General features: G+C 46.1%; 2 protein-coding genes across 7 annotated transcripts; both read right to left on the minus strand.

The window, feature by feature from the left end:
- Positions 1-5279: 5279 nt before the first annotated feature.
- rpp14 (ribonuclease P/MRP 14 subunit) lies at positions 5280-12298 on the minus strand. 6 transcript variants are annotated; one of them, XM_007910648.2, is made up of 6 exons: positions 11614-12298; positions 9053-9137; positions 6788-6864; positions 6458-6536; positions 5973-6088; positions 5280-5832 (listed from the first exon to the last, which is right to left on the minus strand). In XM_007910648.2, the coding sequence occupies exons 1-5, from the start codon at positions 11748-11750 to the stop codon at positions 6017-6019; spliced, it is 450 nt and encodes a 149-aa protein (XP_007908839.1). In that variant the 5' UTR covers positions 11751-12298; the 3' UTR covers positions 5280-5832; positions 5973-6016. The 6 variants fall into 6 exon arrangements, with proteins under 6 accessions (XP_007908839.1, XP_007908838.1, XP_007908843.2 ...); XM_007910647.2 differs by having other exon boundaries at positions 5280-6088; XM_007910652.2 differs by lacking the exon at positions 11614-12298 and adding an exon at positions 11089-11471 and having other exon boundaries at positions 5280-6088.
- LOC103190039 (hydroxyacyl-thioester dehydratase type 2, mitochondrial-like) lies at positions 5290-6029 on the minus strand. The gene is given in 1 exon segment (NM_001292190.1): positions 5290-6029. A coding segment is annotated over 1 exon segment (519 nt). The 5' UTR covers positions 5956-6029; the 3' UTR covers positions 5290-5436.
- Positions 12299-13490: the final 1192 nt, after the last annotated feature.

Raw genomic sequence — 13490 nt, forward strand, 5'->3', positions numbered from 1 at the left:
AGTGGATGTGGAGGGAGAGGTTGTGAAAGGAGAAAGCAGAGGAGATAGAGGGGGTGAAGTGAAGGTTGAAGTCACCGAGAATGAGGAGGCGTTCCGAACAGAGGCAGAGGGAGGCTAGGAGGGTGGAGACATCAGAGATGAAGGTGGGGGAGATTCTTTTGGGGGAGAATTTTGAGGGAAAGATTGGAGGGCTGGTAGAGCGTAAGGTGCTTGAATGAGGGGAATGAGCCGGAGGAGTAAGGGGATAGAACAAGTGAGGTTGTGGAGATGAGGGCCACACCACCGCCACCGCGGATGGGACATGGGGTATGGTGGGAGGTATAGCCGGGTGATGTGGCCTCAGTGAGGGGCAACATGTCACCTGGGGTGATCCAGGTTTCAGTGAGGCCATGATGTCGATATTTTCATCAACAATGATGTCGTTGATGACAAGAGCCTTGTTGCAGAGAAAGTGGACATTTTGTTGGCCAGTGCGGAGGGGACAGTTGCCAGGGGAATGTGTGAGACTGGAGGAGGTGATGGAGGGATTGGCAAGGAAGATAGGAATGAGGAGGAGGGAGGAGAGGTTTGCCCCCAGGGTCTGGGTCCAGCGGGGTTTAGGGTGATAATGGGGAATGGGGCAGTCAGTGTGGCTGCTGCTGGACAACCAATAGTGAGTGCCACGGTGAGCCTGATGAGCCTTTATAGTGTGTAAACACATTAAAATGTCTGAAGTGATTCGCATATGTAACAACTATTTTTGTAGGCACCACAATAGCCATTTGTAGTAGGGTCTCCCAAACAACCATGATGTGAATGACTAAATTATTCAACAACAACTTGCATTTATATAGCGCCCTCCATGCAGGATAGCATCTCAGAGCGCTTAACAGTGGCGGAGCCTGACTCTGAACCGGGGGGAGGTGGCCATAAGCACGGTCGAAGAGGAAAGTTTTCAGGCGGGACTTGAAAGAGGGGAGAGAGGGGGCAAGGCGGAGGGATTGAGGGAGAGTGTTCCAGAGTTTCAGGGCGTAGTGGCTGAAAGCACAACCTCCGATGTTGGGTGGAGGACGCAAGGGATGAGCAGGAGGCTGGTGCCAGTCGAGCAAGGCGCCGGGTCATGGATTGGGGAATGAGTACGTCGGAGAGATAGGGAGGTGCCAGGGAGTGAATGGATTTGAACATGACAATGAGGATCTTGAAGTCGATCCGTTCAGTGATTGGAAGCCAGTGGAGCCTGGCCAGAACTGGTGAGATGTGAGTAAGGAGTTTGGTCTGAGTCAGAATGCGGGTGGCAGAGTTTTGAATGAGCTGGATCTTGTGAATGGTGGAGCTGGTGAGGAGTGAGTTGGAGTAATCTAAGCAGGAGGTGACAAACATATGCACAAGGGTTTGGGCTGCATTTGGGGTAAGGAACAGTCGGAGGCAGGCAATGTGGCGGAGGTGGAAGAAGGCGATCCTGGTCAGGGGACCGGATCTGGGGGAAAAAGGCCAGCTGGGGGTTGAACCGGACGCCTAGATTGCACACTGGTTCGGTGAGTCTGAGGGAGAACCCAGGGAGGTTGAGCAGTTTAAATCCGCAGGAGTGAAGATGTTGACTGGAGCCAAGGAGTATAGCTTCTGTCTTGTCCATATTCAGTTGCAGGAAGTTTACACTCATCCAGGCCTTGATATCTGCCAGACAAGCTGAGAGAACATCGGCGGACCTGGAATTGGTACTGGAGGAGGCAAAGTAAATTTGTGTGTCATTCGCATACTCGTGGAAGTTTACGGATGAGTCTTGAGTGTGATTCGTATCTGTGGAAGGTATTGCCAAGTGGGAGCATATAGATAAGGAAAAGAAAAGGGCCAAGGATAGAGCCCTGTGGTGCCCTGCAGATGACTGGGCGGGGATGAGAGGAGAAACCATTTACTGAGATGAAATGGAAGCGATTGGTTAAGTAGGGCTCAAACCATGTGAGTGCGGTTCCACTAAGGTAGATGTGGGAGGAGAGCTAATGGAGGATGATGCTGTGGTTGACTGTGTCAAACGCGGCAGAGAGATCCAGAAGGACGAAGAGGCAGAGGGAGTTCTGGTCACAGATGAGAGAGAATGTCGTTTGCGACTTTGACAAGTGCTGTCTCTGTGCTGTGGGCAGGGTGAAAACCAGACTACAGGGGTTCAAGGAGGGAGTGGAGGGAGAGGTGTGACTGAAGTTGACCTGCAACAATGCACTCCAGGACATTGGCAAGGAAGGGTAGGTTGAAGATGGGACAGTAGTGTGAGAGATTAGAGAGATAGAAGGTGGGTTTTTTGAGGAGGGATGTGATGACAGCGGTTTTCAGGGGTAGTGGAACAGAGCCTGAGGAGAGACACTGGTTGACCATGTCAGCCAGCAGCGGGGAGAGACGAGTGAGTTGAGTGACCAGCAGCTGGGTCGGGAGGGTGTCGAGGCAGCAGGTGGTGAACTTCATCTGGGTGATTGTGGTTGAGAGGGAGGAGGGAGAAATGGGGGCAAAGGAGTGTAAGGAGGGGGAGTGGCAGGAGCCGTGGTGGAGGGAGAAGGCGATGTGGATAATCTGGGTGGGGTGGAAGGCAACATGGTGGGGGGAATGATGGAACCAAGTGGACGTTTTCAATTTTTGAGGCAAAGAAGTCTAGGACCTCTTCGCACTTGGCATTTGACGTGAGGATAGAGGGGGCTTGAGGGGTTGCACGGTGGAGGAGGTGATGGACGATGGAAAACAGTGTCTTAGGATTGTTATTTACTTCCAGGATGACCTTGGAGTAAAAGTCAGTTTAGGCCTGTGAGAGGGAGGAGTGGTAGGTGCGGAGGTGCTCAAGCCTCAGCTGGCAGTGAATCGTGAGGCCAGATTTCTGCCATCTGCGCTTGAGCATCTGGGTTTGTGGGTTGAGTGAGCGGAGATGACTGTTGTGCCAGGGGGAGTGGGTGGTTTCAAAACAATCCTGGATTTCAGGGGAGCCAGGGCATTGAAGATTGTGGAGAAATGGTCATTCAGCAGCTTGACGGCTGCATCTGGATCGCTGCAGGTGGAGAGCCAGAGGGATAGGAGGTCCCAGGAAGAGAGGGCATTTGTGAGGGACTCAGAGGGAAGCTTTTTCCAGGGGCAGAAAAAAATGGTGGAGGGCTTGGAAGAGGGGAGGGGGATGAGGGAGGAGAGAGAGATGAGGAAGTGTCCGAGATGGCCTTGTCCACGATAGACAGGTCAGAAATGTCAAGGCCATGTGTGATGACGAGTTTGAGGGAGTGGCCACAGTTGTGGGTCGGCAAGTTGATATGGAGGGTGAGGTTTAGGGAGGAGAGGAGGGCAGTGAAATCCGAGGAGGTGGTGCAAGGAGAGTTTAGGTGGAGGTTGAAATCACCCATTATGAGCAGGTGTTCAGTGCAGAGCGAGAGGGATGAGAGTAGAGAGATGTCGGTGAGGAAGGAGCCAGAAGGTTTGGGGGGGTGGGGGGGGGGGCGGTAAACTAGGAGGATTTTGAGAGAGAGGAGAGATGGTGGAAGGTGAGGTGCTCAACGGAGGAGAAACAGCCAGAGGAATAGGGAGGTAGACCAAGGGAAGCTTGTGAGATGAGGCGGGAACTGTGGTGAAAAGTGCAGCCAGGAAGGGAGGCTTCAATGAGGGGGACAGGGTCACCGGGGAGAGCCAGGTTTCTGTAAGGCCAAGAATATCAATGTGCTCATCCAGGATGAGGTCATAGATAGTAAGGGCTTTATTGGAGAGCGAGCGGACATTTTGGAAGGATATGAGGATAGGTTTGCTGGTGGTATAGAGAGGATTTGGGGTCGTGGGAAAGAAGTGACCATGGAGTTTGAGGAGCAGGGAGAATTGGAGAGAGTATGGATGAAGGAGGGGAAAGGGGTGTTTACTTTCAGAGGTGGTTGCTGCGGAGAGTGAGCGATGGGACAGTTGGGGTAGTTGCTCTGGGACAACCAACGCCGGGAGCCACTATGGGCCTGGCGGAGGAGCCCAGGCTGGAGTAGAGGGAGGTAATGGTGGTAATGGAGAGAGAAGGCAAGAGGGCGATGGGAGAGAAGGGCAGAGTGGGAGTAACTCAGTGTGGGGGGTGGGAGCAGGAACATTTTCAGGGGAAGTGGCTCAGGTAGGCAGCCAAAACACTCATACAAAGACCAGGAGCGAGCGATCATTGGGGCAGCATCAGCCCACGGGCTACAGGCTATTCCAAAAGAAACCCCCTTCTTTTTTCAAACAGCATCATGGAATTCTTTGCATCACCTAAAAACAGGCAAATAGGAACTCAATTTAATATCCGATCTGAAATATGGCATTTCCGTCAACATCTTCCCACCTAAGGCTCCGACCAGCTCAACTTCTCTGGCCTATCCCGACGATTTACCTAATTCAAACTGTCAGTTATGTAACTAAACCAGTGAAGCCAAACAAACAAGTTAAATATTAAAATACAATGAGATATTATGAATATGGTTTTGCACGGCTGTGCATTTTCACTTGTATTAACCAATTATTCCTTCAACTATAGCATATTTAAACTAACTAAAATGTTCGCTGCTGCCATCATGTGCACTGTTTAAAAACTACAATTCTTAAATTGTGGAAAGGGATTTCAAGTGTTTAACTGTCTTAGAAGGCATATTAGAATTTCACTGTGAACGAGGAGTTTTAGAATTGCAGACTAAAAGAGCAATGCTATGTGACACAAAGGCTTTCTGTAAACTATAAACAAATAAGGACTTTGCAGAGAACTGTAGCTCAGTGGTTTGAGCAATAGCCTTAAGTGAGAGACCTGGATTTGATTCCCAGCAGAGCGAAATGTTAGGCAAGTTTCCTTACTCCACACGCCTCTGTTCACCTAGCAATAAGTAGGAACCTGGTTGTTAATCGATTGGTGGGTCACATTCCGGGGGTAATAATCCCGCGCCCCCGCAAAAATAATAATTTGGTCACTTCAATCCATGACTGTTTGTAGGACACTGCTGTGCGCAATTGGCTGCCGCGTTTCACCCACAAAATATAGTCAATTCACTTTACAATATATTCTGCAAAGCAGTTTGAGATGTCTCGAAGATGTGATAAGGCGCCATATCAAATGCAAGGATAAATTCATGTCAGTGCAATCAAAAAATGAAAGGCTATGTTAGAAACAAGAGTTTTTTCAATATCCTTAAGCACTAAAACTAAACATTCCTGTGCTTCATTCTAAATTGTCTTCCTAACTGGCATCCTGCAAAATTGAAATGTTGTAAAAACATGGGTTGCAATGAAGTCTTCATAAATGCCCACATATTTAGTACATATCAGTACACTAGAGATCCAAATCAGCATTTTAGAAAATACATTTATTTTCAAATGATGCAAGCAATTTCTTGGCATTTTTTTGTCACAGCAAAGTAAAAAAATCAATATCCACTCAAAATATCTTGTGAAAAACAGAGAACTCTCTTTCAGTTTCCATTATACAAATTACAAATACGGTCATACATTTTGATCTCCAACACCTGGCAACATGATCTTGACTTCGCCTTTCATTACAACCTTCTCAGATTCTTTTACGATACATGAAACCGCAATCCAGGCAATGGATCTTTTCACTTTAATTATTTCTGCAATTGCTGAGACTGGTTCACCTATATATAAAGGTGCTAGAAAACGGATCTCCTGGGACAGAAAAATGCACCCAGGCATTCTGGTCCCCAGAAGAGCAGACAATAATCCATTAACAAGAAGACCATGCACAATTGGCTTTCCAAACTTGCTGGCTTTGGCATATTCTTCACTCAAATGTACTGGGTTGGTGTCACCTGTTAATTCCGAAAAGCTGAGTACATCACTCTGTGTAAAAGCTCTCGTAAGCTCGGCCTTTTCCCCAACCTGAAAATTTACAGATCGAAGAAAGATATTCTGTAGATTTAAGGTATGGTCTGCTCGCCACTTACTCATCTTGAGTGAGCTCTTAAAAATATTAGGTACAATTATTTGATAGCTAAAAGGCATTTCTTTAAATTACAAACCAGCTTGTTTCAACAACGCCTTTTCGAGACTCTTGTTTTAAACATTAATTGTCAAAGACGTTAGTCAACAGCAGTTCTCTACTATCTCCTGATAGTGCAAGAAGAAATGGAGAGACCTGCAAAGTAGATAAGTTAAAAATAAAATCAGTAAACATTAACCATATTGAAATTATTTTCACAAATTCACCATTTAAGAGACATAAGAATGCAATAACAAGATTAGTTTCCTCTTTACACGTATTCCTAAGGTAATGTGATTTTTGATCAACATTGCTCAGCAAGGTTGTATATAAATTCCTTTCTATGTTTATAAAATGAAATGCTACTGTACTTTCCGTAAAATGTAAATGCATGTTCCATACTATAAATTTCTGTACTATTACACAAGTACAACACCCAGCAAATTTAACCAAATAACACCTATTGCATTTTTATTCTTTAAGAATAATTAGTTAATTATAACTATTATTTCTTGCATACTATACCTGTAACACTCTGAAAGCACATTTCTGACCCTGATAGCATCCCAGGAGTGTCAACGCACTCCAAAGCTTCACAAGACCCCTGTTGTGAATAAACAGCGATATTTTTACCATCTATCACATATTTACATTTAGTGCAGTATTTTGCTAAAAAGTAAAAAGTGAATGCAAGCATTCTTAAACTCCCAAAATGATACATGCAGTTCTCTTAAGAATAATGTATTTATTCTTGTATCAATGCTGGCTTAGTTGGTAGTGCTCTTGTCTCTTAATCAGAAAGTTTTGTTTTAAGCCCCATCTCACGACTTAAAATGGTTGATATGCATATCCCACCTGTTTTGTACTCTCAGAATGGCTGATAAGATCTCTTCTTCAAATGTCAGTACATCAACAGGCAAGGCAGCTCCAATCTGCAAAAAAAATAACAGCACTTTCAAAATAATAGTTTTTAATCTGTTACATACATTTTGACAGCATATTCAGGCTAACAGTTAAAACAGTCTTAATAATAATAATAATAATAATCCTTGCATTTGATATAGCGCTTTTCACGTCGGGAGGACGTCCCAAAGCGCTTCACAGAACACACTGTAAAGTGAATTGACTGTATATTTGTGGGCAAACGCGGCAGCCAATTGCGCACAGCAATGTCCCACAGACAGTCTTCTTAAAGTCATTGCGGTAATAGTAAGAAACCATTCAACAACTAGCTTGTGGTTATTCTCCATTTGAGCATCCATCCCTCCTAATCTCTCCCATATGCCTCTATTTACGTCATCCTCATGTATGCATCAAGTTATTATTATTATATCTTATTACTGAAGAGACATAATGAGTTGGTTAATATAATGATATCCTACAGAACATCATTTGGTCTGCATATTTTGTGGTACACATTTTTTCAATTACTTCCAAAAGTTAATGAAAACTGTGCTAATCTTAACAAAGGACTCACATTTAAATTTGTAAATGCATGTAAAAACAATTTGAAAGTATATTGTTTTATTCTGATAACTCATTTTTCCTATGCTTCATGATTTCACCTGAACTACATAAAATACTAAAAAAAATTATTGCCTCCACTACAAACCCGCTAAAGAAATGAAGTTTCTGGCTCGGGCCAGAACACACACACTGAGCTCGCACTAATTATCCAATATTACTGTGGGTGGGGTGGCTTCAGATGGGCAGGTGTGGTGCACCGCTCCACTCGGAGCTCCTGTTGTGTGATTGTCTGTGCCTCTCTCTATATGTGTTTGTGAGTGAGTGACACTATGTGAATATGTGTCTCTCCCTCTACTCGTTTGAGAGTGACTCTGTGTGAGTCTCTCTCTCTCCTCTGTATGTGCTTGTGAGTGTCTGTGTGTGAGTGTCTCTCCTCTGTATGTAGGTGTTTGTGAGTGTGTCTGTGAATGTGTATATGTGTGTCTCTCTCTCCTGTCTGTGTGTGGATATGTCTTATTGTGCTTATGAGTGTGTGTGTGTGTCTCTCTCTCTCTCGCTCTTTGAGAATGTGTGTCCCTCTGTGTCTGTGAGTGTAGGTGTCTCTCTCTGGGTCTCTATGTCTGTGTGCGGTGCCGGACCCTGAGAGGCAAGAGGTGGTGAGCTCCTGTAGCCCCGCAGTCAGGACACTGGTCCTGAGTGTTTTTTCGCGGATCTCCAGGTGCCCCCCCCTCCCAAATGGGCCACCCAGTTTTTGTTAAAATTAATTTTTTTGCAACAATCAGTACCTATGTTTAGCTTTTAATCAATAAAGTGAAAAAATGTAGGTTAGCTGTAAAATGTACCTCTGAATAGCAGAAATCAACACCCCCCTCAATTTTCCAAAAACCTGCCAAATTCCCCCGCAATTTTGGGTAAATAATTCCTCATTTTTCTATTGGCCCAGGTTATGACTGAATCATGGTCTCTGAGACAATGTCTGAGCTTTTCATAAATGTTCTCTCAACTGAAATTAATTAGTCTTATATTTACTTTCTGCTACCTAGCATACATAATGTTAAACTGTATATTTCAATTTCATAAAAGAACAGTTCCAATGACAATTAAAAATTGTGGTGAAATTACGTTGATGGAAGACTGAGGTGACCTCAGCAGGCAAAATAATGGCACATGAATCAAGGGAGAACACGATCATTTAGCAGTCTAAAGTAGAAGGAACTAACTCATTGTGCAAACAGGGTAGTGCTAACTAATCTTTAAACAATCCTGTCAAATAATTTATATTACAATTGCTGTTTTTTTTCACAGTACAATACTTAATCATAAATAACTAAATGAAAGAAGGTGGCCAGTGAATCCATCAGTCATTTAGTAGTACAATAGTAGAATAATATCACAACAGCCCATTTGTGGAGGGTACCATTATTTGCTGCAACAGAATGCAATCCAATAGACATTCACTCAAGATTACCCAAATGGTAAATTCTTGCCAGACATGCTATTTGGGGAGCTATGAACCGAAGATTAAGGGTTTTGATTACAGCAAACGAGAGCAGGGTACACAATGCTAATGCTGTGAATTCTTTGTTAATTATATGGTGATGACATGACCTTCATGTGGTGTGGCAAATTTGAATGGAAAAATTAATGACTCACCTCTCCATGCAAATCTCTCAGCGCTGCAACGATCAGGTGTTTGAATTGGACAGCATTCAGTTGGACACTAGTTTCATCAAATTCACTAAATTAAAAAAAAACATCAGTGATGAATGATTCGAGGAGTTAGAGCTGCCCTTGACTCTGTCTCAAGTCGGTCTCGGTCTCAAATTGTGGAGTCCTGTAGCCTTGCAAGCGAAACACCTGGGTTCAATTCCAGGCAGAGGGCGAAACCTTGGGCAAGTTTCCTTACTCCACACAGAGCCTAATAATAATCCCTCCAAAACCAAAAACAATAATAAATTGGTCATTTTCAATCCACGACTGTTTGTGGGACATTGCTGTGCGGAATTGGCTGCTGCGCAATTTGCCCACAAATATAGTCAATTCACTTTACAAAATATTCTGTGAAGCACTTTGAGACGTCGAGAAGACATGAGAAGTGCTATATCAAATGCAAGGATTATTATTATTATAAGTCCCTCAGCACAGCCCCGTGAGTTGCTGCATTGTTGGGAGTTACTGACATTTCGATGGGATGTTAAACTGCGGTCGGCTTGTTCTGGTGAATGACATTGTAGGTAAAGAGAAGGCAGTTTCTCCCGGTGTCTTGGCCAATAAGCCTCCAGACTAGTAATTTGCCTCATGGCTGGGAACTTGCCACCGACAACAAAATATCGTGACACTTGACTTGTGAAGCACTTTCAAGCATTTCAATGTAATAAATGTAATAAAGCACTTATAGAACGCGTTCTTTTTCTCAAGGAACTAATGCTCTGTCCCATGTCCCGATGTGTGATCCCCCCCCGGACCCCCTCCCCCCCGACCGCACTCACAGCCTAACTTTCATGTACTGGTAGTCAGACAAGTTCTTATAAACGCGCCTTTCGTAGCTCTCGCCCTCCTCTGAGCGGATCATTGTTACATTAAACACAAATATTCATCGACTTTTTAAAAAAAAAGCTTAACTCGAATTCTATTTAAAAAGCCCGTCCGGTTGCAGTGACGCTCGGTGCCGGCGCTGCCCCCGGGGCTCGGCTGTCGGTGAATCCGGGTCCCGCCGTCTCCAGGCCCCGAGCGGTGCAGCAGCGGCCCCGCTCCCCCGGCAACGGCAGCCGCGACCCCAGCGGCCGCTTTCACTGACGCTTCTGTCTTCTTTACCACCATTTGATAAAATTGCTGAAAATAAGTCGCCACTTGTGAACTGGGAGATATTGCGGTGCTGAATGCTGTAGAGGAACTGTTGTGGCAAATTTATTTTAGCTTTGATTTTGACACCTTCTGGCAACTTTCAAATGCCTCCGCACTCTCGTCCCTGACCTGACCTGACCTGACCTGACCCGGTCCAACCTTCCTCCCCCACTGCCTCTTCCTCTCGTTTGCTCCACATCCCCCGAACCCTTCCTCCACCTCCTCCTCAGCCCTCTCTCTGGAGGGTTCTCCCTCAATCTCATCTGCACAATCCACTCACATTGAAATCCCACCTTAAAACCTCCCTCTTTGACTGTACCTTCAGACATCTCCTGTCTCTCACCTACAGGGCCACAATATGTTATCATACTGCTCTCACCTCTGACCCCGAGCACTCAATTTACATCTTTTTAACACCGACACTTTTTTTTAAAGTTTAAATATGTTGTCATAACACCTGACCTGGCAATTGCTTGTGATGGTTACTTAATGAGAATCATTCAGTAGACTATTTTGTCCAGACATTTCCCATTAAGAAGCTTCCCCTTGAGTTAAATTATTTAAATGCACTTATGTCATTTGTTCATAGAAGCAGAATTTATTTTGTTGATACCACTGGAACAGCTTATAACTTTGGAGCTACGAAAGGTACATTAGAAAGAAGTGAATATGCATTGACCTGCGTTCAAATCCTTTCAAGGATTCCAACAGAACTCACTGAGCAGCAAAACTATTTGAAGCTGCTGCTGCTCACATTGGGGCAGCTCGAGTGAAAGATTATTACGAATATTTCATTTAGAACACACGACAATCATGTTGGCATCATTGTTGCTCAAGCATCTTACCGTTCTCTCAGTTCAGCTTTCATTACCATTCTACCAAGTAAGGATTTATCCCAGTTTGATGTTTAGTTTAACAGTATTAACATTGCCTTCATGGTAGTTTCTCATGCTGGTATGAATCTGAAGCTGTGGATTTACACTTCAAAGTCAAAATTATCAAATTTCAATGAGATTATTAGGCACCATGCCTGTGGGCTGACACTGCCCCGCTGATTGCTCTGCTCCCAGTCTCGGTGTGCGCACTTGGCTGCCGCCCCTGACCCGAGCCAACCACTCCCAAAATGCCCCACTCCTACTCCCCACCCTTTGTTATTCCCTCACGCTCCTTTCCTATTGCTCTCCTGTCTTCTCTCCTTCCTTGCTCTGCTGTAGTCTGAGCATCCTCCGCCAGCCTTACCGTGGCACTCGTTGATGGTTGTCCCAGAGCAGCCACCCCGACTGCCCCATCGCCAATCTACTCCACAAAGCCTCCCCCACATCCAACAGGTAAATCCCTTCTCTCATCCACATCCTTCCCAACTCTCTCACCTCATACTTGACAGTTGTTCCGCCTCCCTCAAACCCTGCCCCATCTGCACCCCCATTCGCATTGGCCTCCAAAATGTCCGCTCCTCAAATAAAGCTCTTATAATCCACAACCTCATCCTGGACGAGCAAATAGACATTCTTAGGCTCACGGAAACCTGTCTATCCCCAGTGACCCCGTCTCCCTCCCCCCCCGCTACACTTTTCACCACACCTCTGGCCCCAATCAACGCACCTGCGGGGTGGCCCTCATCTCCCAAACCTCCCTTGGTCTATCCCACTATTTCTCTGGCTGTATCACCTCTTTTGAGCACCTCACCCTCTAACATCCCTCCTCTCCTTCAAAATTCTCCTAGTCTACCGCCCCCTCCAAAATCTCCTCGCTCCTTCCTTGTGGATATCTCCTGTCTCCTCTCATCCTTATCCCTCTGCATAAAACACTGCTCATAATGGGCGATTTCAACCTTCTTCTCAATTCCCACTGCCCCATCTCCTCTGACTTCACTGCCCTCCTCTCCACCCTAAACCTCATCTTCCACGTAAACTCCCCGACCCACAACCGTGGCCACCACCTCAACCTCATCATCACCCATGGCCTACACCTCTCTTATCTGTCCAGCATATCACTCGCCCTGCCTCCAAGCCCTCCACCATCTTTTTCTGTCGATGGAAACATCATCCCCCACCTCCCCCCGCGAGTCCCACACAAATGCCCTCTCATCCTCGGACCTTCTCTCCCTCTGGCCTTTAGACCCGCAGTGATCCAGATGGAGACACCAAGCTGCTAAATGATCACCTCTACTCAACTTTCAATTCCCTTGTCCCTCTGAAATCCAGGACCATCTCCAAACCTATCTGCTCTCCCTGGTCGAACAGTCATCTCTGCTCCCTCAAATCCCAAACCCACCACCTCCTCCACACCCCCTCTCAAGCACCCTCGATCCTTCCCCACTTCTGATGCTATGTGCAAAGAGGTCCCGAACTTCTTTAGCTGTAAGATAGACAACATCAGCCTAGCTAACTCTTCCCCCGCCCCCATGCCTCCTCATCACCCTCTCCTTCCAAGGCCCCCACCCTGCACTCTTTTGTCCCCATCTCTCCCTCCTCCCTTTCCTCCACAATCACACAGATGAAGCCTGCTGCCTCAACCCCCTCCCCACCCAGCTTCTGGTCACTCAACTTCCCCTCCTCTGCCCACTGCTCGCTGACACAATCAACTAGTCTCTATCCTCAGGCACTGTCCCACTCCCCCCTCAAAACCACTGTCATCGCTCCTTAAAAAAACTATCCTGATCCCTGCAACTTTACAAACTTCAGACCCATCCCAAACCTGCCTTCCTCACTCAAGTTTTGGAACGCATCGTTGCAAATCAACTTCGCTCACACCTCACCCTCCACTCCCTACTTGAACCCCGTTCATCCTGTTCACAACACAGAGACAGCGCTCGTCAAAGTAACACATGGAGTCCTCTCTCTCTCTGATCAGGGCTTCCTCTGCCTCTTCATTGTCCTGGGCCTTTCTGCTGCATTCGACACAGTCGATCACGCTGTCCTCCTCCACCACCTCTTCCCTCCACCACCTCTCCCCCCTCATCCACCTTAGTGGGACCACACGCGCATGGTTCAAGTCCTACTTAACAAACCGCCAATACTTCTCGACAGATGTTTTTTTCTACCCCCCCCCCCACCACCTGGTCACTTATGGGGTACCCCAAGGCTCCACTGTTGGCCCCCCTTCTTTATCTGCATGCTCCCACTCGCCAATGCCATCCGCAGACGTGGGGTCAACTTCCACATGTATGCGGATGACACCCAAATCTACTTCTCCTCCAGCTGTGATTTCCAGTCTGCTGATGTCCTGTCAGCTTGTTTGATGCAGC

The sequence above is a fragment of the Callorhinchus milii genome, unplaced genomic scaffold (assembly GCF_018977255.1).
Source record: "Callorhinchus milii isolate IMCB2004 unplaced genomic scaffold, IMCB_Cmil_1.0 Scaffold12, whole genome shotgun sequence".
In the NCBI taxonomy this organism is placed as follows: Eukaryota; Metazoa; Chordata; class Chondrichthyes; order Chimaeriformes; family Callorhinchidae; genus Callorhinchus; species Callorhinchus milii.